This window comes from Bos indicus, chromosome 1 (assembly GCF_029378745.1).
Source record: "Bos indicus isolate NIAB-ARS_2022 breed Sahiwal x Tharparkar chromosome 1, NIAB-ARS_B.indTharparkar_mat_pri_1.0, whole genome shotgun sequence".
Taxonomy (NCBI): domain Eukaryota; kingdom Metazoa; phylum Chordata; class Mammalia; order Artiodactyla; family Bovidae; genus Bos; species Bos indicus.
In genome coordinates this window covers 78,703,305-78,729,717 of record NC_091760.1, presented here as the reverse complement: position 1 = coordinate 78,729,717, position 26,413 = coordinate 78,703,305, and the positions used below count along the sequence as shown (strand labels likewise).

The following is a 26,413-nucleotide window of genomic DNA, read 5'->3' as shown; positions in this document are numbered from 1 at the left end:
CTATGCCCATAAAACCTTTCCACAGTGATTCAGTGAGAATAATTTTCTCCTCCTTCTCTGTGCTTACCTTCTACAACATAATATAGTTCATTTTGAGGAAAGCACTGCTTAAGTCAGGGCCTAATTCTGACTCACCTTTGTCCAAACCCATCTCTGCCCACCTCTCAGTACTTGGTACAATGTCTGACATGTGGTAGGGCTCAGAATCCAATATGGACTTGACTTGCATCTAATTCGGGTAGAGACATCTACTGCTTGAAACTCTTCACTGACACCGGTGGGGTCCATCCATCGAGTCCTGCCTCCATTACCCTGGGCCTCCAAGCAGCTCAAAGCCCAGTGACACTTCCTCCATCCTTGGGTGAAAGCAGTCAGGCTGAAAAGGGCCTCAAATCTATCAAGATGGTAATGACCTGTGGCAAGACTCTGGCAGCAACAAAAGCACCTCTGTCGCCAGAATCCATTTATCCTGGGTCAGTGTTATCAACAGCCACCTAATTAAACATGTTGCTTTTCTCTCTAAATTCCTCCATGGCAGCAGCCTCATTCAGATAGCTAATGATCCTGAGTAACCTGAATTACAGGACAGTGAGGGCATTTAGTTACTGCAGTCACAAACATACTTGCAAGTGTTTTTGTTTTTCCAAGACTGCTAAAGAATTAAGGAGGAGTCAAGAAAGGCCAAGAGGTGGGATAAAGTCTGATGCAGCTACATGTCCAGCTCCAACACTTATTAGTGATGTGACCTTGGTATGTAAGTTTCTTCCTCTGAGCCTCAATTTTACCACTTATAAAGTGGGTATGTAAATAAGGATATTAATTTAAGAATTCAATCATTTAATATATATACAATGCTTACACTAATTTTTTGCCATATAGTATGTTCCACTTTCCTGCATTGGAGAAGGAAATGGCAACCCACTCCAGTGTTCTTGCCTGGAGAATCCCAGGGACGGGGGAGCCTGGTGGGCTGCCGTCTCTGGGGTTTCACAGAGTCGGACATGACTGAAGCCACTTAGCAGCAGCAGCAGCAGCATGTTCCACCCAAGAGTTTGCTTTTATAATAATAATTATTATTATTAATAGTGACTCATGTATGTATACATTTATGTGTTTACTGAGCTCCTTACATAAGCCAAACTTTGCCCTAAATGATGAAAATTAAAAAAAATAAGTAAGACAAAATTTCCATCTTCAAGAAACTCTCAGTCTTGTGGGGAAGGAGAATGTGTAAATGAAACGCAGCACAGTATGATACTTGCTGATACACAATCTGGCAAGTAATTTTGTGGGAGCGCAGAACTCACTGTGTCTGTATTGTTGACATAGGTCAGAAGTATAACCAGGATTAAGGAAGGAAGAGACATTTCCAAAAAGATAGGATGGGAAATAATATCCCAGGAAGGAGGGGACTCTGTGCGATAACTGAGGCAGGCTCAGGGAACCATAAGCAGCTCAATGTGGCCAGATTACAGTGAACAAGTCAGAGGACTAACAACAAGCTAGGAAGGCTTGAAAGGAACCAGGAAGAAAAGAACTTCAAAGGCCAGACTAAGGAGTCTGGATCATGTATTTCATTTTGGAGTCACAAATTGGAGAGCCATAAGCCGTTACCACCCTGCTCAGTTTTTTTAAAATTTGAATGTGTTCAGTTAGAGCATATACTCGCAGTTTGCCAACACCTTGTCACTTCCCATTGCCTTCCACTGGCTCCTCTTCATCCCCTGATGCAGTGCTGTGTGCTCAGCCCTCCCACTCAAGATGGCCAACTGTATGCAGCTCTTCCAATCCCAGCTCTTGTGATCTCACCTTGCTATCTTGAAATAAGTCATGACAGAAGAATTTATACCAAGGAAATAACATCAGAGCATCATCATTATTAACATTATTGTTTTAGAATATGCTTACCATATTTAAGAATATGCTTACCAAATGCTTATAAGCATTTCTCTCTTATTCAAAGATATCACATAAGATGTTCACATTATTAGAAAGGCAATAGATTCTGGAAACAATTGCCCAGTAACTTTAAACTTGTTGTTGCTGTTCAGTCGCTAAGTTGAGTCCAGCTCTTTGCAACTCCATGGACGGCAGCACACCAGGCTTCCCTGTCCTTCACTGTCTCCAAGAATTTGATCAAATTCATATCCATTTAGTCAGTTATGCCATCCAACCAGCTCATCCTCTGTCATCCCCTTCTGCTCCTGCCCTCAATCTTTCCCAGCTTCAGGGTCTTTTTCAGTGAGTCACCTCTTCGCATCAGGTGGAGCTTCAGCTTTAGCATCAGTCCTTCCAGTGAATATTCAGGGTTGATTTCCTTTAGGATTGACTGGTTTGATCTTGCTATCCAAGGGACTCTCATGAGTCTTCACCACTGGAATTCAAAAGCATCAGTTCTTTGGTGCTCAGCCTTCTTTATGGTCCAACTCTCACATCTGTATACAACTACAGAAAAAAACCATAGCTTTGACTATACGGGCATTTGTTGGCAAAGTGATGTTGCTGCTTTTTAATATGCTGTCTAGGTTTGTCATAGCTTTTCTTTCAAGGAACAAATGTCTTTTAATTTTGTGGCTACAGTCAGTCTCCACAGTGATTTTGGAGCTCAAGAAAATAAAATCTGCCTCTTTTCCCACTTTTTTTCCCATCTATTTGCCCTGAAGTGATAGGACCAGATGCCATGATCTTTGTTTTTTGAATGTTGAGTTTTAAGCTGGCTTTTTCATGGTCCACTTTCACCCTCATCAAGAGGCTCTTTTTAAACTTAGTCTTGATTATTTAGGGGACTGCCAATATGTGTTTTAGTAAAGAAAACAAATAAGACCTCAACCTTAATATGGAGGCTATCAATCCATTTAGTCCATTTACAGTCCATACATATCAATCCATTTACAGCTGTTATACAAATAACTATTATAGTCTTTTATGAATAAACATGCTGCCTGATTCACAAAGAGGAAATTGTTTCAACCCTCTGGGGTCCTTGCTGCTGCTGCTGCTGCTGCTAAGTCACTTCAGTCGTGTCTGACTCTGTGTGACCCCAAGACAGCAGCCCACCAGGCTCCCCCGTCCCTGGGATTCTCCAGGCAAGAACATGGAGTGGGTTATCCCAAAATTCCCTGATGTAGGGAAAGTAGGTTTGGTCTAGGAAGAGTAATCAATGCGAAGAGAAAAGAGCTTCTGCTTCCACTATATGTTCAATAGAAAGAATTACCAAGTTTAAAAATTACTGTGGCTTCTGAAATGTTGTGCTATTTGAATTAATAAAAATGAAGACCTCCAAGCAAATCAAATTACCAGGGAAATTGAGAAAAATTGTATAATGATGAAAGGGTCAATCCTTTCATCCAGGAAGATAGAGCAATCTTAAATGTGTATGCACCATATAATACAGCTGGAAAATATCTGAAATAAAACTGATAGAACTGAAAGGAGAAATAGACAAATCCATGATTATCCGGGAGACTTTGAGACCATTCTTTCAATAACTGATATAAAAATGAGCATAAATTCAGCATACATTTAGAATAATTTAACAATACTAGGACCCAATCAACAAAAATCTGATTCTCTGAAAAGTTTAATAAAATTCACAAACTGCTAGCAAGAATGACAAAGAAAATTTAAAAAAAGGAGAAAAGGAGACACAAATTACCAATATTTGGAATAAAATAGGGTGTATCACTACAGACCTGATAAAAAACAGAGACATAATAAAGAATTATGGCTAACAATTCTACACATATAAATTTGACAGGTTGGATGAAATGAACCATTTCTTCAATACACACAAACCACCATGACTCACCCAAGATGAAATAGATAATTTAACAATTAGGGAACTAAATTTGTAATTGAAACCTTCCCCCAAAGAAATATCTGGGCGCAGGTGGTTTCACTGAATTGTATTAAATGTTTAGAGAAGAATGAATACCAATACATAATCTTTTCCAGTAAAGGGGCTTCCCTCATAGCTCAGTTGGTAAATAATGCCCTGCAATGCAGGAGACCCCAGTTCAATTCCTGGATTGGGAAGATCCACTGGATAAGGGATAGGCTACCCATTCCAGTATTCTTGGGCTTCCCTGGTGGCTTAGCTGGTGAAGAATCTGCCTGCAATTTGGGAGACCTGGGTTTGATCCCTGGATTGGGAAGATCCCCTGGAGAAGGGAAAGGCTTTCCACTCCAGTATTCTGGCCTGGAGAATTCCATGGACTATATAGTCCATGGGGTTGCAAAGAGTCAGACAGGACTGAGTGACTCACTTTTTTTTCTTTTCCAGAAAATAGAAGAGAAAGGAACACTTCCTAGCTCATTCTATGATGCCAGTTTTAACCTGATACTAAATTCAGACAAAGACAGTACAAAAATAAAACTGCAGACCAATACCCCTCATGAATATAGATGTAAAAATTCTTAACAATACATTAGCAAACAGAAATCAGCAATATAAAAAATGTAATATATACCATGATCAAGTGGGGTTATTCCAGGGATGCAAGGCTGGTTCAGTATTAGAAAATTAATCAGTGTGCTCCATGATATTAAAAGGCTAAAGAAGAAAAATCATATGATCAGATCAATTGATGCAGAAAAAGCATTTGACAAAATTCAGCACATTCATTCATGAGAAAAATAGTAAAAAAAAACACAAAAAAAACAGAGGGAAATCTTCAATTTGATAAAGAAAGTCTGCATAAAACCTATAATTAACATCATACTTTTGGGAAAGAGATAACGTTTCCTCCCTAAGACTGGAAACAGAATGGGTATGTCCACTCTCACTACCAACATTTAACATAGTTCTGGAAGTTCTAGCCAGCATAATAAAGCAAGACAGGAAATAAAAGGCATACAGATCCAACAGGAAGAAATAAAAACTGGCCCTAACTGCAGTAAGCATAATAATCTATGAAGAAAATTCCAAAGAATTACCAAAAATTTTCCAGAACTAATAGATGAGTTTAGTAAGTTTGCAAGATATACAATCAACATATAAAAACCATTTCAATAAAAATTAAAAATCAATTTTATTTCTATGTACTAGGGCAAAAACAAATAAAAATACAATAACATTAATAATGACTCAAAAAAAGGGAAAATATTTAAGTGTAAATCTAATAAAATATATACAGGACTTACATGCCGAAAGCTGCAAAATGCTGATAAACAAAGATCTAAATACCATATCCATAGATTGAAAGGATCAGTGTAGTAAAGATGTCAATTCTCCACAAATTTGACATACACATTCACCATAATTCCTTTCAATCTTAGCAAGGGTTTTGTAAATATAAATAAAACTATTCTAAAGTTTTTATGGAAAGACAAAGGAATTAGTTAAACAGTTAAAACAATTCTAGAAAAGAAGAATAAAATATTTCTCATTGGCAACTCCTATTTTCTCCTACATAACTTCAGCCCCTGGCCAGAGCTGATTGGAGAAATAGAAGCTAAACTTGCTAGCTGCTGTGGGACCCAAAGGAATAACCTGGACTAAAGATCCCCCTACCTTCAGAGTCTGAACTGGGAGAATTAGGGCTACAGAAGCCAGGTAGTTATGAGAGCAAATCTGAAAATTCATGTATAGTCAGGACTTAGGATAGAATTAAAGGTCACAGGCAAGGTAGAACTAAAAAGGAAAATAACATTGACAGTGAGCAGAAGGAGCACACCAATCAGTCGGAAACAGATGAGATGTGAGAAGGATACACAGACATCATGAGACAGCTCCCCAGAGAGTAAATTTCATTCCTCGTGACTTTCCAGGTTTCCTAAAGCCCAACTGTGCTTTGGTTCCTGTTCTTGAATTTCTGTGGGATTCCTCAGAGTATTTTTATAACGCACTCTTCTTCCTGGACTTGCCTGATGTGGGCTGTGTCTCCTGTACCCAAGGAGATGTAACTATAATAATACATACAGTAAGCAAATATCTCTCCCGTTTAAAAGAATAAAACAATGGAGGTGGCAAGATGTGAGCATCTGTTGTATCTTGTCCCTCTGTTCTTCCCTTTCTGCCGCCTCCTCAGAATTAGTCCTTGTTCTCCTGCCAGCTTCTTTGGCTTCCGATCAAGTGAATCCCCTGAAGTAAATTCGGGGGAGGAGGGGAGGAGAGAAGCCCCCCAGCGGGTGGGCCTCTTGTTAGCGCCTGGTGTGCCCTGGAAGACAGAGCTGTTCAACAGCTTTTCAGTCCTTGTGTGGGAAAGAGAGAAGGATGGGGTGTGCCCAGAGTCTTCTCTTTGTGTGGCTTTTAAAATATCCTCTTACTGACTGTCCTGTGCTAGGGAGGGCACATTTGCCTGTGGGATAGGGAAAGTAAGTGGCAGAAGCTGCTAGAGGAAGTGTACACGGCCTGGGCTGGGGGTCAGATGGCTCTGTCATTGGTACTAGATGCACATTACTTTATTGGGGTTTGGTTCCTCCACCTGGAGAGTGGTGATAATAACCACTTAAATGTGAAAGAGTTAGTCAATCAGTCGTGTCCGACTCTTTGTGACCCCACGGACTGTAGCCTACCAGGCTCCGCTGTCCATGGGGATTCTCCAGGCAAGAATACCGGAGTGGGTTACCATTTTCTTCTCCAGGGGATCTTCCCGATCCAGAGATAGAACCCAGGTCTCCCATATTGCAGGCAGATTCTTTACTGTCTGAGCTACCAGAGAAAGCTGGTGAAATATGAAGTATTCACACATTGCAAAGAAATTGTGATCATTTCTGTATATGATGTGGCCTCTGCTTAAATCTCCTTCCACTCTCCTCCTCGTTCCCTATGCCTTGGTCATGTTGGCTTCCTCTTTGTTTCATAAAACATGATGGATCCCATCTTTAGGACTTTGTTTTCCAGGAAAATCATTGACCATTGTTTGTTTTTTTTTTTTTTTTCTGCAATCAACTGGTGGTGGTGGTTGTTCTTTAGTTGCTAAGTTGTGTCTGACTCTTTTGCGACCCCATGAACTATAGCCTGCCAGGCTTCTCCGTCCATGGATTTTCCAAGCAAGAAAACTGGAGTGGGCTGCCATTTCCTTCTCCAGGAGATCTTCCCGAACCAGAGATTGAACCCGAGCCTCCTGCATTGGCAGGCGGAGTCTTTACCACTGAGCCAGCAGGGAAGCAATTAGTTGGAGCAATATGAAATTTCATGGTAGGACTTCTCTTACTCAGGGGGAAAAAAAAATTGTGGATACATGTTAAAGACATATTGGAGAAATGACTAAATATTCCTGAGACCCTTTTTTGTGCACCTTCAGAGAATCATCTGTACCTTGCAACCTGTGGTTTTCCAACACTGAGACCTTCACTAAACAGCAGGGAATGAAAAGTTGATAAGAGAGTCTTCTTTAAGGGCATCAAATAGATGCCTGAGGTTCCTTCTCCTCATCCCTGTGGACAATGGGCTGAGAATCCAGACATCTGAGTCTGTGGACTTCTCATTGTCCAGTCTCCTCACAGCATATGAACTCTTCCTTAGGCAATTCCTCCCCCTGCAACATTGTGGAGAACTGTGTATTATTTAAGAGCTGAATGCGTTTCTCAGTATTCCAAGTAGCTAAGCACAGGGCCTGGTTCATGACTGGCTGCATGGGATAGTGGGAAAAAAATGAACCACAGGAAGTCAAGTCAGGGGAAGGGAACAGAGAAGGTTTGTGGACATCGGGTTTTTATTAGAATACTGTGTTTACTTGAAGGGTCCCCTATTTTAAACAAATTGGAGAGGCCTGGGGAGAGAGTAACCAAATGATTGAAAGAATTGCATGTGGGTTATTTAGCTAAAGGTTTTATAAGACTTCACTTAACTCAGGGGGAGGGAAATTGCTTTGCTTCAATGCCATGCATTTTTCATCTGTTTGTGTTTGAATAGCAAACCCAAATTGGATTCTCTTCAGGGCCTGGAACCCCAGTGGGTGCTAGGGAATATGTGTGGAATGAATGATTTAGTGTTTTCCTTCTGAGTTGCTGATTCCTGACTAGCCAAGATGCTGTCTTCCTCTTTCAAGGGCTGGTTATGCTAAGAGGCTGGAAGGACATAGGAAAGAAGATTGATTTATAAATTAGGTACAATCACTCTATTCAATATCTGGGAAGATGTCTCTAATGAGTGGGGTATGTGTGTATGTGTGTGTATAACTGTGTGCGTGCATATTCTATGTATTTGAGGGAATAATATAAGAAAATATTTTAGGGAGAAAGCTCTTTTCCAAATAACAAATTGATCTCACAGCCCTAAAAGAGCTGCTGAGAGTATTGTTAGGCATAGGGCTGGGGCCACTGGCAAGGCATCTGGGATGGTTTGAGTGACACGGTGGGGGTCCTAGAAGCTTGCTTGGATAGGACCTGCCTGTCATTTCTGGTTCGCTGTTGCCCTCTGCTGGCCAAACTGTTGTAGTCCCAGGAAACTGCAAATCTCCCTGAGCAACTAGGATCTTGGTTTCCATGAAGTCTGGGCCCCTTCCCCAGCAGAAGGAAAATGCAGTCAGTGCGGAGGAACAGCGGTGATGGGAGGATGTGGCCAGTCCACTGCCAGCAGAGACAGGCTCTCATCACTGAGGGGATGGATCTTATGATTCTAGCTTTTTATTCCACATTCTCCTCGTTTGCTAAGACTTTGCTTTCTCTTTGGCTCTGTGCTGGGCACAGCAAGGGAACCCACACAGGGCTCAGTCACTGTCTCTACACCAGAGGGTCTCCCATCAAGTTTGGGGGAAACAGAAAGACAAGCATAGAAAGCTGTGACTAAGACCACAACTGAAGCACTGCTAAATGCTTGTGTGTATTTAAAGAGCATGTGTTCAACTCTTTTCGACCCTATGGACTGTAGCCTGCCAGGATCCTCTGTCCTTGGGATTCTCCAGGCAAGAATACTGGTGTGGGTTGCCTTTTCCTTCTCTAGGGGATCTTCCCAACCCAGGGACTGAACCTTCATTTCTTATGTCTCCTGCATTGAAACGTGTGTTCTTTATCACTAGCACCATGAGAGAGATGCAATCTACTAGTGGTGAGGGAACTGAGGGGAAGGCACCATTAAACAGACAGAATTTAATATGAAAACTTTAAGGACAGGTGATTTTTACTTATTTTTTAAAAAATGTCTTAATATTACTCAGCCACACACACACACACAAATGAAATAATGCCATTTCTAGCAACATGGATGGACCTAGAAATTGTCATAAGACCTAACGATGTCACTAAGTGAAGTAAGTCAGAGAAAGACAAATATCATATGCTATCACTTGTATGTGAAATCGAAAAAAGTGATACAAATGAACTTACTTACAAAACAGAAGTAGGGTCACTGACATAAAAAACAAACTTATGGTTATGAAAGAGGATAGTGGCAAGGGGATAAATTAAGAGTTTGGGATTAAAATACACATAGTACTATACACAAAATGAATAGTCAACAGAGACCTGCTGTGTAGCTCAGGGAACTACACTCAACATCTTGTGGTAACTTATGATGGAGGAGAATGTAAAAATATGTGTGTGTGTGTGGCTGAATCACTTTGCTGTATACCTGAAACTAACATGATGTTGTAAATCAACTGTATTTCAGTGAAAATTAAAAGCATATATCTCTTTTATCATATGAGTAGAGCATTTATCATAAAAATTAAACTTTGATTAATGAAAGCATGGGGCCTCCCTGGTGGCTGAGACAGTAAAAAATCCACCTGCAATGCAGGGGACCCAGGTTCAACCCCTGGGTCGGGAAGATCCTCTGGAGAAGGGAGTGGCAACCCGCTCCAGTATTCCTGCCTGGAGAATTCCATGGACAAAGGAGTCTGGCAGGCTACAGTCCATGGGGTCACAAAGAGCTGGACACAACTGAGTGATTTTCATCATCAATGAAAGCATGAGAAGAAATGAACGTCACTTGAAATCCTACCACTCAGAAATGATCAGTGTTCGCATTTTGATCTACATATTTTTTTATCTTCATTGTTACAAAATTGGAAGTACACTGAAGGTGCTGCTTTGTATCCTGCTCTTCCTCATCCTTTTGGTAGGAACATTTTCCCAATATTACTGGTTTATTATTTTTTGGAAATGTGCTATTTTATGGGGGAGTATTTTGATGTGTGAACCAAAGGACGAAATTCTTCAAGCAGCATAAAGCAAAGCATATAGGTTGTACTACACAAGAGCTGTTAAATCTTTCCAAATTTTTTTAAATTTTTTATTGGAGAATAATTGCTTTATAATAGTGTGTTCTGCCATACATCAATAAGACATAGGTATACACATGTCTGCTCCCTCCTGAACCTCCGTCCCACCTCCCACCCCCTCCCACCCCTCTAGGTTGTCACAGGGCACTCGGTTGAGCTCCCTGTGTCATACAGCAAATTCCCAGGGGTTGTCTGTTTTCCATAGGGTAATGTATGTGTTGCAGTGCTGCTCTCTCAAGGAATTGCTACTTCTTCACTAATTCATTCCAGAACTATTTTGGGGAAGCCTACTACTTTGGAGACATAATGATAAGACCTGACTCTGTGACATTTACAGTATAGGAGAGGAGACTGACATTAATTAGATAATCACAGAAATAACTATGAAATTGCATCTGGGATAAGTGCTGGGAAGGAGAGATGTGAAGTTTATGAAAGTACATATTAGAAACAGGAGAAGTGGTCATGGAGGTGGGAAAGCTTGCCAGAGTAAGGAGTAATTGAGCTCAGCACTGTAGGAGTTCAGTAGGTAAAGAAGATTAGGAACAACATAGCTGGCAGAGGGAATAACACAGGCAAAGACCCTTCAGTAGGACCAGGCATGGCGAGTCCTGGAAACTGGAAAAAGATCCCGGAGAAAGGGATGCAGAGACTTGGCCTGAAATGACATTGAAGAAATAGGTAAGGTCCAACTGCAGAACCTCAGACTAGGTGATTTTTTTTTTTTTTTTTGGTCGTTTCTCCTAAGAACCATGGAGAGATATTGAAGTATTTGAAGCCAGAGTTAGAGTTAGGTCTTTGGAGGTAAAGACCAAATTTGTTTTAAAATGGTCTGCCTCATTGCAGTATCATGATGAGGCAGGGAAGGAACTAAAACATGTAGATAAACCACGTCCAGGTGGCTAATAGCCAAGCCCACTGAGAAGGTAACTGCAGTTGTCCAGGCAGGAGATGTGGGAAGAGTGGATCAGAATGTTGAAAGTCAGGATGGAGAGAAGTGAGTGGTTTTGAGAGGTATTTGAGGAGTAGAATGTTTAGAACTTAGCATGTGAGGTGAAGAAATGAGAGAAAAAAAGACTCCTAAGGCTTGGAGTCTTTAAGGAGGATTTCCCCCTAAGATATAGAACGCTGGAAGAAGTCAAGGTTTGGAGGGGATGGTCAAGGATGCTGTTTCACAGAGATAATGATTCCAGGATGGGTATAGACCATCACATCAGCTTCTTCCAGAGGTGGCTTTTACCACACTTGTACACCACGCTGAAAAGTCCTTTATTTGAGTGTTCGTGGTCCCAGGGAGAAAGCTAACACTATGCCTGGATTTGCTGTCTCCATACTTACTTCAGGTCCTTGAACTACTGCTTGCTCTGTGTAAAGCACTGGGCAAGTAATTTATTGTAATGATCTCTGGACCTTAGTTTTTTTATCTTTAAAATGAAGTTAATAGCATCTAGTCCAAAGGATTGTTGGGAAGATTAAACAAAAGCATTGATATTCAAGGGCTTTGTGATCCTCCATGAATTGCACAGAATCATTATTGATATTCTTACTCCTATATTTGTTTTGAACATTACCACCAAACTTAAATTACATTAATACTAGGAATATAAAATTCAGTGTTTTCTCCAAGAGTTCTTTGGGAAGAAAAGGTGTGATTGAAGTCTAAATAAATAAATATACCACCCAGAAGCTAGAGATGGTGGCCCCAAACTATTTATAAGCCTGTGTGTTTACTTGGATTCCGACTTTCCCAACATGAAAATTATGCAGAGTCTGTGTCACAGCAGAGCACTCTGTGTTCCTAAAAAGAACTCTCTTTTTTTTTCCCCCTGAATCCATCCTTTACCTTTTAAAATAAATCTCATTATGGAGTGCTGACATTTTCAGTAAAACCTTCAACCAAAATCTGAGGATATTTTAGACTAAAAACAAGCTTGGTTTATTAGGCACAGCTTATAACTTGCTGCTAAGTAGATACAATCTATTTAGAGAAAATTATGTAGATAGCTGATAAAACATTTCAGAATCCTCATCTTTTTCTGTCTAAGACAGAGTGTTAAACAGATTATCGAGACTTCTCTCTTCTCTTGGTGAAGTAGAGTCTTGCAACATTGTTGGAGTGGATGGAAGCCATAGGACCAAGATTTAAACCAGATCTCTTGACTCTATATCACTAACTCTACCTCCATATTCTAGCTGAATGACTTCAGCTAGAAGGTGTGACCTTCTTCCAAGGGTGGTGGGGAGATGCAAAGCTAACACTTGTACATGCATAATGGCCAGAATATAACAAGGCCACAGCCTCATGGTTCTTTCTTTCTATGTCTGTTTCTCAATATTTCTTCCTCCTTCACCTCCCCTTTTCTCTTCTTCATGTATCCTTCTGTTCCTCCCCCCATTGATTTAACTCCTAACTTTGTCTTGCCTGCCTTTGAACTATATTGAGGAAGGGCATATACTGGGTTACTCAAGGTCACCTAGTCACTTACGTGTGTAAGTCGCTCAGGCGTGTCTGACTCTTTGTGACCCCGTGGACTGTAGCCTGCCAGGCTCCTCTGTCCATGAAATTCCCCAGGCAAAAATGCTGCAGTGGGTTGCCGTTTCCCTGCCAAAAATAGCAACAGCTCCTTTATAAACCACTGATTGAAAAGTTTGCCCCTGAATCCTCTCCCCAGACTTATGAGATCAGTACTGGTACTGTCTCCATCTCACAGACAAGAAATGTGAGCTACAGACAGGCTCAATGTCCAATCTTACAAGGTTTGTCATTAGTAGAGCTGGATGTTTTCACCCCCGACTCAGCCAACCCAAAGGCCTCCAAAAGACTTATGATTGGCAATCAGTTATCACAACAGATATTTATTTATTGAAGACTATTTGACAGGAACAGAGTAAATAGCCCTGTACAGTCTCTGCCCTCATGGAGTGTGTGTGTGTATGTGTGCGTGCACACACATACATACATAGGGATGATTCTTAGACCATAATCACTGGAATTGCCCTAGTCTCTGTACTTCGGTGTCTGTTCTGACTTGTCCAGGTTCACATGGCATCAATTACTAAACCTCTTCTATATCATTCCTTCTTACAAATGATGGTAAGGGCTGAAAACAAAAATGGATCAGAATGCTTTGAAAAAATGTAATGGGGACACAAGTTTACACAGGAGTTTAAGAAATCTTTGAAGGAGGCATTCAACACATGACTTGGACATCGAGTTTTCTCAGCCTGCTATAAGGTGGTGCTGGGCAGACGCCAGACCATAGGAGTTGAACCTAAAATTGAAAGGGTGCCATTTAATAAAGTCAACGGGAAGTAACATCACTCCTTTTGTATTTTAAGAACAGCTCTGAGGTTTTGTGTGAGAATGGATGGAAACAGGGTGACAAGTCTTAGTCTTTACATTAGATTGATGATTTGTAGTGGGAATTCATATATGAATCAATCACAAATCATTCTTTTCAGTCTCTTGAAAGTAAAATGAAAGTGTCAGTCGCTCAGTTGTGTCTGACTCTTTGTGACCTCATGACCTGTAGCCTGTCAGGCTTCTCTGTCTGTGGAACTCTCCAAGCAAAAATACTGGAGTGAGTAGGAATTCCATTCTCCAGGGGACCTTCCCGACGTAGGGATTGAACCTGGGTCTCTTGCATTTCAGGCAGATTCTTTAACATCTGAGCCACCAAGGAAGCCCAGTCATCCTTTCCAGTTTCTTAGGAAGATAAAATATGCACTGAAAAAGTTATAATACAGGTCATGCAGTGCTATATACAAAGGCTGTAGCAGAAAGAGAGCAAATGCTATGGGTGAGAGGAATTTCAGATCATGCTCACTTTTTAAAAATAAGTCATTGCTTTCACTCTTTACTGTTCTCTCTGTTGAATAGATTCTTAAGTCTCAGAATATTTCATTGCATACCCTGAAAGACTCTGAAATCTGAAACAAGTCAACTCAGTAAACACATACCTAGTGTCTGCTTTGTCTTTGGCTCGTAAGAATCATTTTCACTCATTTCACTGTATTTCCACCACAGGAAAATGATAAAATGAGCTCAGTATGATGGAATAGCTTGGGTGGGAGTCAGTGAACCTAAATTCAAATCTCCATTTTATCTTCATTCAGCAATTTGACCTTTGAAGATTAGCATAAACCAATGCTTAGTCGTTCAGATTGAGTTGAAATTAAGAGGTATTTTTCGTGTCCTTTGAGAAAGATGGGCTCCATGAAGGTTTTCTAGAGAACTGGGAAGATGTGGAGGAGCATGAATCAGTTGACTGCCAATGTGATACAATCTTGCTATTCCCCTGATGGAACCTGTCAAGGATAATCATCTCTGAGCTCTGTGGGCATAAAACATTTTCCTGTGATCCTCTACCTCCCTCCTTCCTTGGTCATGGGGCCAGAATGAGAGAGACAGAGGATGACTTTCTTCAACTCCTCTTTCTTCCAAGGTGATAAACCTCATCATTTTTTCTGTTAGTAGAGATGTTTCAGTGAAGATGATTTATTTGGAAAGATTATGCCATTGACTTTTCTTCTCTGTGGTGATTTTCACAGGATAGACCACTGGAACAATGAGAAGGAGAGGATTTTGCTGATCACAGACAAGACTCTCTTAATTTGCAAATATGACTTCATCATGCTCTGCTGTGTGCAGTTTCAATGGATTCCCCTGAGTGCTATCTATCGCATCTGCCTGGGCAAGTTTTCCTTCCCTGCGATGTCACTGGACAAGTGAGTGTGATGTTTTAGACTTGGGAAAGTGGTGCAGTGGGGGTGGGGCATGCAGGGAAAACAATCACAAAGTTCAGTTCAGTACTGTAACCTGGGAGAAGCCAGGGGAGAACAGGGAAGCTGTAGTTGAATTTATCAAACAATCCTGAGTTCCTACTCTATGTCAGATGTTCATACATCTGGATACAATTTTAACATTTCACAACTTTCATAGTACTTTACTATGAGTACCTGACAAGTGAATGGTTGAATGTAAAGTGGAAAGAGCTGCAGGGACATGGAAGAAATGTTACTAACCTAGTTCATATGACAGAGATGAGAAAAGCTTTCCTGGAGAAGCACTTGCGGTATTTGACTTGGGGTAGGAGTCAGTCACAGAAGAACAAAAGCTTAAGAATATGTCAAGCAGAAGGAAGAGAGAAGTCAAAGAAATGAAGGTGGGAAAAGGTGAAATGCCTCTAGGAAATTAAATTATTCTCTAAAGTGTAATGGACAGAACCCATGAGAGCTAATAGCACTTCTTGAAAGAAATCTCTTTAGAGATTTAGTGGAGGGGACACCAGCTCTCTTGGAGATACTGACAGTTACCAGGAGATCTGATGAGGTTTATGGCAGAGGATTGCTGAGCTGAGTAAATTCTTGAGATGGGCTCAGAAGGAACTGAATTTCTTCGACATTTTAAGTCTTAGCCAGAGGATAGCCATCTTCCTCTGAACTGTAAGCTCTTTGAGGGCAGGTATCTTTGATTATTGTCATTGTTGTTCTTTAAGTACCTCGTTATTGGGCCTAGTATGTAGTAAGAACTGAAAAATCTAAAATACTGAAAAAAAGCATAGATTGATCAAGTGATTGGTTTTCTTTTCATAAATCATATCATATCAAAGTCCTATTTTTTATTTCTTCTTTTCATGGACGCTAGAAACAATTGATTCAGTTCACTAACTTTTTGAACTGGTGGATTTTTCAATATCATATGCATATTGTAAACATATATTTAAACATCATAAAAATTAGTTACTGTCAGCATCTCTTTCCTATCCCAAACCTTAAGTTTTCCAGAATTATCTCCATAGGAGAGAATCAACAGTTTCATGTTTTTTTCTTCCCCTTTGAGAAATAGTCTATAAATATACAAGGATAAAATTGTCTTTCATGCATATATGTATGTTTTTGTATATTTATAATATTTATCAATGCAAATATTTATCACAAATTATTTTACAATGGGTACATATACCATAAAATACTTTGTTTCAAGCTATTTTACCCGAAGATATACTTTGGAGACATTATTATATAATCATGGAAAGATTAACTTCAGTCTTTTTAATATTACAAAATATTCAATTTCAGGTCCAATCTATTTATCTAGCCCTGTATTTATGGGCATTTAATCTTTTCTACTACAAGCAAAGCTATGGGCTTCCCTAGTGCCTCAGTGGTAAAGAACCTGCCTGCCAATGCAGGAAACTAGGGTTCAATCCCTGGGTTGGGAAGATCTCCTGAAGAAGAAAATGGCATCCCACTCCAGTATTCTTGCTCGGAAAATCCCATGGACAAAGGAGCCTGGTGGGCTACAGTCTGTGTGATCTCAAAGAGTCTGATGACAGCAACAACAACAGGATTTGCATAAATATGCAAATATATTTGTAATGTAAATTTCCACAAGTGGAAATATTAGGACAAAAGTCCTGTGAATTTTCATGATAGATGCTGGTGAATTGCCTTCTAAACAGGTGACAGCTGGTTATGCTCCCATAAGTATGAATCCTTTCTCATGTACCCTCAACAAGATTGTATTTTATGAAACTCTTTCTTAGCCAGTGAGATGAAGAAAAATATTTTTAATTTCCATCACTAGAATTTGAAGGAAGTTGAAGATGTTTCTCTTATGTTAGAAAATAGTTTTATCTATATTTCTGTGAACTGCCTATTTTTGGCCATACTACATTTTTTTTTTCTATTGAAACATTGATCTTTTTAAATTGATTTATAAGAGATCTTAATATATGAAGGAACTTGGTCCTATTTCTGCCATATATTATTGCAAATATTTTTTCCCATTTATCATATTTCTTTTAACTTTCTAATGCTGTATTTACTGTATTTGAGTTTTAGGTTGTTAAATGTATCATTCTTCCAAGTTTCTAAGTTTATGTCTTTTTTGAGAAAGGTTTTCTCCACCACTGAAATTACAAAATATATTTCCAAGTTTTCTTCTATTGTTTTTATAAATTTTTTTGAAAATATTTATTTGTTTATTTATTTGACTGCGCTGGATCTTCAGTTGAGGCGTGTGGGGTCTTCGGTCTTCACTGTGGTGTGTGAGATCTTTAGTTGTGGCGTATAGGATCTACTTCCACGACCAGGGTTCAGACCTGGGCTCCCTGTATTGAGAACATGGAGTCTTAGCTACTGGACCACCAAGGAATTTTATTTTTAAAAATACTTAAATTTATGTTTCATCTGGAATTTATCTTAAGTAAGGAAAAAGATAAACCATCAACTTTATTTCTTTATCCAGATGGCAGACTAGATATCTCAACATCGTTTATTCAATTCTCCCCTTTATCAATAAATATTGTATTTTACCATGTATATTTGTGTTTATTCTGAGTTATCCATTTCACTTATTTCTTTATTAGAGGGCAAAATGCTTTTTAATTATTAAAGCACTTTATTACCATTTTAATATCTGCTAGAGTTATTCCCATCTTATTAATCTTCATTTTTAAAGAATTTGTTTATTCACACATATTTATTTCTCCATGAGCTTACTTAATTTTTAAAAATTCTGTTGTTAGTAGGATTTTCAAATATTAAATCAGCTATTCAGTCTTAAGATAAACACATTTAGTTATAGTGTACTATCCTTTCTATATGTTGTTGAATTCAGTTTGCTAATATTGTATTAAGGAGTTTTGTGTCTATGTTCATGAGGATATTAGTCTATTATTTTCATTCTTTTAGATGTCTTTGCCAAGTATTTAGATTATGCTGGTCCCATAAAAGAAGCTGGAAAGTGTTCCCTTCTCTTCTATTTTCTAAAAGACTTTATATATAAGTGGTGTTATCTCTTCCCTGAATGTTTGTTGAAATTTACAAGGGAAGTTTTCCTGGCCTGAGATTTCTTTGTGGGACAGTTTTAGATACTAAATTACTTTGTTTTATAAATACTGAGTTACTCCTTTTTTCCTTCTATGGTAATTTTGATAAATTGTATTTTTCCAGGAATTTATTGTTTAAGGTGTTTCATTTAAAGGCTAAAAGTTGTTACTATTCCATTATTATCCCTTTAGTGTCTTCTTTCCTGTTATCAGTGATCTGCAGTCTCTGTTTTCTTTCTGTGAATGAATCTATTGATTTTGTTGCTTTTAATAAGAATATGCTTTTCACTTTGCCAATTATCATGATTGCTTGATTTCTCATTGATTTTTACTGTTTTATTTTTTCCTCTACTTTTTTCTTTTTTCTTACTTTTGGTTTACTTTATTTTTTAACTTTTTAATTTGAAACCCAAAACATTTATTTTAGGCTTTTCTTCTTTTATAATGTGAGCATTTCAGTTCAGTTTAGTTCAGTTTAGTTGCTCTGTTGTGTCCGACTCTTTGCAACCCCATGAACCGCAGCATGCCATGCCTCCCTGTCCATCACCAACTCCCGGAGTCTACCCAAACCCATGTCCATTGAGTCGGTGATGCCATCCAACCGTCTCATCTCATCCTCTGTCGTCCCCTTCTCCTCCTGCCCTCAATCTTTCTCGGCATCAGGGTCTTTTCAAGTGAGTCAGCTCTTCGCATCAGGTGGCCAGAGTATTGGAATTTCAGCCTCAACATCAGTCCTTCCAATGAACACCCAGGACTGATCTCCTTTAAGAAATCAGACTGATTGGATCTCCTTGAAGTCCAAGGGACTCTCAAGAGTCTTCTCCAACACCACAGTTCAAAAGCATCAATTAAATTAATAAATTTCCTTCTAATAGCTGCTTTTACTACATCTCACAGATTTGGCTATGTTGTGCTTATACTATCATTCACTTAGAAATATTTTATAATTTTTCTTGTGATTTCTCCTTTGACACAAAGATACTTTAGAAGTCATATTGACAAATTTCCAAATATTTTGAGATTTCTTAATATTTTAATATTATTGAATTTTAATTTAGAGAACATAGTGTCTTTGACTTTAATTCTTTTAAATGCACTGTAATGTGTTATTGCCAAATTCAGACTTAAATTGAAGAAAGTAGGGAAAATGACTAGACCATTCAAGTATGACCTAAATCAAATTCCTTATGATTATACAGTGGATGTGAGAAATAGATTTAAGAGACTAGATCTGATAGATAGAGTGCCTGATGAACTATAGACGGAGGGTCATGACATTGTGCAGGAGACAGGGATCAAGACCATCCCCATAGAAAAGAAATGCAAAAAAGCAAAATGGTTGTCTGAGGAGGCCTTAGAAATAGCTGTGAAAAGAAGAGAAGTGAAAAGAAAAGGAGAAAAGGAAAGATATACCCATTTGAATGCAGAGTTCCAAACAATAGCAAAGAGAGATAAGAAAGCCTACCTCAGTGATCAATGCAAAGAAATAGAGGAAAACAGTAGAATGGGAAAGACTAGAGACATCTTCAAGAAAATTAGAGATACCAAGGGAACATTTCATGCAAAGATGGGCTCAATAAAGGACAGAAATGGTATGGACCTAGCAGAGGTAGAAGATATTTAGAAGAGGTAGCAAGAATACACAGAATAACTGTACAAAAAAGATATTCATGACCCAGATAATCATGATGGTGTGACCACTCACCTAGAGCCAGACATCCTAGAATGCAAAGTCAAGTGGACCTTAGGAAGCATCACTACCAACAAAGCTAGTGGAGGTGATGGAATTCCAGTAGAGCTATTTAAATCCTAACAGATGATGCTTTGAAAGTGCTGCACTCAATATGCCAGCAAATTTGGAAAACTCAGCAGTGGCCACAGGACTGGAAAAGGACAGTTTTCATTCCAGTCCCAAAGAAAGGCAATGCCAAAGAATGCTCAAACTACCACACAATTGCACTCATCTCACATGCTAGTAAAGTAATGCTCAAAATTCTCCAAGCCAGGCTTCAGCAATATGTGGACCCTGAACTTCCAGATGTTCAAGCTGGTTTTAGAAAAGGCAGAGGAACCAGAGATCAAATTGCCAACATCTGCTGGATCATCGAAAAAGCAAGAGAGTTCTAGAAAAACTTCTATCTCTGCTTCATTGACTATGCCAAAGCCTTTGACTATGTGGATCACAATAAACTACAGAAAATTCTTCAAGAGATGGGAATACCAGACCACCTGACCAGCCTCTTGAGAAATCTGTATGAAGGTCAGGAAGCAATAGTTAGAACTGGACATAAAACAACAGACTGTTTCCAAATACGGAAAGGAGTACATCAAGGCTGTATATTGTTACCCTGCTTATTTAACTTATATGCAGAGTACATCATGAGAAATGCTGGGCTGGATGAAGCACAAGCTGGAATCAAGATTGCTGGGAGAAATATCGATAACCTCAGATATGCAGATGACACCACCCTTATAGCAGAAAGCGAAGAAGGACTAAAGAGCTTCATGATGAAAATGAAAGAGGAGAGTGAAAAAGTTGGCTTAAAGCTCAACATTCAGAAAATGAAGATCATGGCATCTGGCCCCATCATTTCATGGCAAATAGATGGGGAAACAGTGAAAACAGTGTCAGACTTTATTTTTCTGGGCTCCAAAATCACTGCAGATGGTGACTGCAGCCATGAAATTAAAAGATGCTTACTCTTTGGAAGAAAAACTATGACCCACCTAGACAGCATATTCAAAAGCAGAGACATTATTTTGCCAACAAAGGTCTGTCTAGTCAAGGCTATGGTTTTCCTAGGAGTCATGTATGGATGTGAGAGTTGGACTATAAAGAAAGCTGAGCACTGAAGAATTGATGCTTTTGAACTGTGGTGTTGGAGAAGACTCTTGAGAGTCCCTTGGACTGCAAGGAGATCCAACCAGTCCATCCTATAGGAGATCAATCCTGAGTGTTCATTGGAAAGACTGATGTTGAAGCTGAAACTCCAATTCTTTGGCTACCTGATGTGAAGAGTTCACTCATTTGAGAAGATCCTGATGTTGGGAAAGATTGAGTACAGGAGGAGAAGGGGATGACAGAGGATGAGATGGTTGGATGGCATCACCAACTCAATGAACATGAGTTTGGGTAAACTCCAGGATATAGTGATGGACAGGTAGGCCTGGAGTGCTATGGTCCATAGGGTCGCACTGGGTTGGACACAACTGAGCACCTGAACTGAACTGAAAGAAGAGTGTTAAAAATCTGCTCTTATTGTGGGATTTTCTCTTGTATCTTTAAATTTTTTTTTTTTTTTTTTTGCTTCATGCATTTTAAGAGTCCATGTTAGCTTAATGCACATTCATGATTGGTATGTCTTTTTGATGAATTGAGCCTGTTTTAATTATGAAATGTTATTTTCTATCTCTGACAATATTCTCTCTAGTACTCTACTTTATATCTCTTATTATTACTGACACTATCATTTTATACTTACTTTTGCTTAGTATATATTTTTTCATTTATTTTCTTTCTCTCTTCATATTTAGAATGCTTTTCTTTTTGAGATCACAAAATTGGGTCATACTTTTAAACTGTTGTGATAGTCTCTGCCTTTTAGTTGGAGTGTTTAGTCCCTTCACATTTTATGGAATTTTGATATGATTGAAGTTAAGGCTACTTTAACTTGTTTTCAGTCTCCCTCTTCTATTTTTTATTTCTTCATCCCCTCCTCATTGCCTTTTATGTTGCAATTCTCATGCATATTACTTTTATTGAATTTCAAACCCAAAAGGATAATACTATAAATTTTGCTTTAAGAAATCATATGTATTTCAAAGAAATTAGAAAACAAAATTATCTTTTCTATTTATGCATGTTTTCAGTTCTTATGCTCTTTATTTGTTCCAGAAGATTCAGTTTCTCTTTGATGTCATTTTACTTATACAGGAAAAATTACTTTTTAGCATTTCTTTGTAATGTAATTTACTACGAAAAAAAATTCTTATTTTTTGAGGGGTGGGGAGAATCTTTGTTTAGCCTTTATTCTTAAGGAGTATTTTTTTTAGTTAGAGGATTCCAACTTGACATTTTTTTTCTTTCAACATTCTTAAGATGTTCCTCTGTTTTCTGGCCTCCATAATTTCTGAAGAGAAGTCCACAATTATTTGAACTGCTATTGCTCTATATATTCTCTAAATGCTTTCAAATGTTTCCTTGATCTTTAACTTTCAGAAGTTTGACTATCATGTGCCTACTCCCTTGAGTTATGCTATAAATTCCCAGTTTTATTACACTGTTTAGAAAATGTCTTTTCTATTATTTCTACTCTTTGGGATTTACTAAATATTTTTACATTTCAATACTTAATTTATATCAACATTTCATAAATACTTGACTGTGCAGTCTCTGCTTTTTTTTGTGTAGAATTTGATAAATTGCTCCTATATATCCATTATCATTATACTATTTGTGTTTTGTCTGTCTTTACCTATTATTTATTAGTCAATTTTTTTGGCCACTTGATCTGTCATAGACTGAGAGGAATTAAATTTTCCTTAATTACAATTCTTCTTTTTTGTTTTTTGTGTTTTTATATTATGAATGTTTGTGTTGTCTTGTTTGATGTAGGACCATTTATAGATGTTGAATCCTTATTTTAGATTACAATCTTTTCATTATAAAATTTATTTCTTTTAATGTTTTCCTTGTTTTTGGTCTTGTCTGCTGAGTGTAGTAAAGCTTATGACCATTTTGTTTAAATTTTCTTCATATATTTCTGCCTGATTTTTACTTTAAATTTTTGGGGTTAATTTTTTGATGTGTTCTTGTATGCAACATATAATTGAATTTTACTTTGTTATCCAACCTGAGGGTCTATTCTTTTAATTTGTAAGATTAACCCATTTATACATATTAATATGACCATTACAGTCTTAGTTCTGCCATCTTGATTTTTGTATTATTGTATTTTTCTAAATATATTACCATATTTTCTGTATTTCCTTTGCTTTCCATTGAGTATATTTTTCTTTAAGCAAGAAAGTTTATAGCTTTTTTCTACTAGTGACTATAAGTGACTTTTTTCTACTACTGACTCTAACATAGCATTCTTAATTCTATCTTTTTTGAATATTATCTGTTTGCTTCTCAATAATAAACTCATCCCTATCATTTTTTTTTTACAAATGCTTTTTAAATTATGAAAATATGCTAACACATTTACAAGAGACCTGGAAAATACAGAACAAGGCACATGTAGTTCCACTATAGATTACAATTACTTTTTTAAGTAGAAAAATTAAGATTTTTAGTTGAAGTTTCATTATCAAACTCTCAAAAATTAATAGAATGAATAGACAGAAAAGTCAAAGGATATAGTAGACCTGGAAAACACTATGAACCAATTCAATATAATTAAGATTTATACAATTTTCACACCTCAGTAGGATAAAAATTCTATTCAAGTTCTCATAGACTGTAAACTAGGAGACACTGAAACATATCCAGTTCATAAGACCAGGTGCAAGAATTTGATGGTCATTTTAAGATATCTTTTTATATTGATTTCTAACATAATTCCACAGTGACAAAAGAACAGACTCTGTGTGATTTCAATATCTATCATTCATTTTTAAAGTTGCTTAAAATTACCATTATTAGTTATATTATGTTTACGAAAAAGTATGCTTCTACTTGGTATGCCATCTTCATCAGTGTATACTAAATCTTCATTGTGAAACATAAGAAATCTACATATTCATACTCTTCTCACATTTTCTCATCCTTTACCTCCCTTCTTTCATTAGTCTTCTCGACAAATTTCATTTTTTATGGCATGTTTTATTTGATTTCCTATAAGGCATACAATTATTACTATAGAAAGTTGGTGTAATTCCAGCCTTCTTAATTAATTTCTGGATTTTTATTCGGATTTTCATTCTGGGGTTAGAGTAAGAAAGCTTGTGCCAGCAGCTGGCATGCTGTTAAAAGTTAAAGGTCTTTCTCTGGGACCCTGGGGTAGAAACAATGTGATGAAGGGGTAGTTTTTAAAGTTCTGCTCGGTTTTTTAGCAAACATCCATGGTAGAGTTCTGGACTAGGGGTAGAGTGCTGGATTTCAGATCTGATTTTACAACAGTTAACTTTGTTTCCTCATCTATCAAAAAGTCATTCATATTGTCACTTTGCTTCATTAATAGCTTTATTGCAGAGTTCTGATGAGATGGTTTGGAAATACTATACAATATGCCTCAGAGATATCAGGTGTTAACAAGTTCTGATTTTTTTCCCCAGATACAAGTTTTTGTTAGAATGGAACTAAGTAGATTAATTTGATTGTTACTTTTATTTCCAAGTCAGTTGGCCCTTCTTGACTGGACATTGTCACTAATTTAAGTCAGAGGTCAGCCAGTAGCTGGCAGGAAAAGGAGGAAGAGGCAAGAGAAAATCAGCTGCTAAATAATCTTAAACTGGTTCCAGAGGAAAGCCTGAACAGAGTGAGCAAATTGTTTTGTTATAAGAAAATGCAAATGACTTAACATTAGTGGGCTTCCCTGGTGACTCAGATAGTAAAGAATCTGCCTGCAATGCAAGAGACCCAGATTTGATCCCTGGGTTGGGAAGATCCCCTGGAGAAGGATGTAGATGGTAATACTGACATTGTTTGTTTACCAAGAGCTCTTACCTCCCCTGTGCCATCTGACCTTCAACACCAAGAATAAATCGTACAAACTGAATACCTTTTAGAGATGAGAGAAGTGAGACCAGGAGAAGTAAGCAGAGATTCAGGCACCAGCAGCTATTTAATATTAGAGCTGGGTTTCAAAATCAATTCTTCCAACTTCCTGTTCAGTGTGCCTTTCTTTTAATACATAATGTTTGATCCCTTTTTTTTTCTATCCCCGCCTCCCAATTCCCCCCCTCCCCTTCCATCCCCTGCCTTCTCTTTCCACCCCTGGTTCTCTCCCTTTGATCTTGCCTCTGTATTTTTTATCCTCTCTCCTTTCCTTTCCTCTTGTCTATTCCTCTGGGTGAAGACAGCGTCTCTTGTTAATATAGCTTCTTCTCTTAAGCCACGGAGAGGTCTTTTGGAACTTAGCAGAACATGTGCCAGCATATCCCTCATACTGGTGCTTACAAAACAGAGTTGTTTTGTTTTAGTCACTGTTTTGCCTTTGGCTTAATGTGAAGTGAGAGGGCGATGGGAAGAGACAACTAGAGGCTAAAGATCATTTATGTGTGAGATGAAGGAAGATACTCTTTAGATTAGAGCATTCATCAGACAGAAAACCAGGAAATGGCAAAAGGCCTGGCTTATCTTACAGGGTAACTGCCTTAACCAGTTGCTAGTACATAGCTTCTTGTACTAGTGCAGAGCTTATTGTCTCTTATCTGAGATGAGAACACTACATCTTATTTCTATCATAATTGGGTTCATTCCCAGATTTTAATTAAAATTTAATTTTCATAACCTTGTATCTGTAACCTGTTAGAAAAGTGGAGGAGGGAGAGGAAGACTCCATTTCTATGAAATTATCCATAAGGTTAAACCATGACCAATCTTAACAGCACCAATTTTCTTACTGTCTGAATTTAGACAACTCAATTTAATTCCTGGGCTCTCAATTTCCGATCTATAAGATGTCAATTATAAAACTCCATGTCAGTCTTAATTCATAGGTCACTATAGATTTAAATGGTGGATGTGAAAGTGTTTTGTAAATTGTACAGTATTAAAATAATTGTTACTAAAAGAGTTCTAAAGATCCACATTTACTTAACAATGCTCCCATTTAAAAAAATATGCCCACAAGAGATAATGATGAGGAAACTGAGTGGTCAAGTGACTTGTATGTTAACATGTAGGTATGTGATGTGTGTATGTGTGTGTGCTTAGCTGCTTCAGTCATGTTCAACTTGATGGGACCCTATGGACTGTAGCCCTCCAGAATCCTCTGTCCATGGGATTCTCCATGAAGGAATACTGGAGTGAGTTGCCATGCTCTTCTAGAGGGGATCTTCCTGACCCAGGGGTGGAACCCACATCTCTTACATCTCCTGCATGGGCAGGCAGGTTCTGTACCACTAGCACCACCTGGGAAGCCCATGGTGAGGTCTGAAACATGAGATCCTCTAATCTCAAATCCTTTGCCATGCAGGTAATTCCTACTGGCTATCAAATGCACTGTAATTTTTGTGAATAAATGGCCTCCATGTCATGACCTTTATTCCTATCTGAAGTTTGTAATGAGGAGTTAAGAGTTTAGATAGCCTGGGGTTTAGAGTCCCTTGGACTGCAAGAAGATCCATCCAGTCCATTCTAAAGGAGATCAGTCTTGGGTGTTCTTTGGAAGGAATGATGCTAAAGCTGAAACTCCAGTACTTTGGCCACCTCATGCGAAGAGTTGACTCATTGGAAAAGACTCT

General features: G+C 38.2%; 1 protein-coding gene across 1 annotated transcript in view; it reads left to right on the top strand.

Moving 5' to 3' along the window:
- Positions 1–26,413, top strand: part of TPRG1 (tumor protein p63 regulated 1) — a 159,766-nt gene that overhangs the window by 49,150 nt on the left and 84,203 nt on the right. The window contains exon 4 of the mRNA XM_070790204.1: positions 14,718–14,894. Coding sequence (XP_070646305.1) covers positions 14,718–14,894 — 177 coding nt within the window. The remainder of the gene's footprint in view (positions 1–14,717; positions 14,895–26,413) is intronic.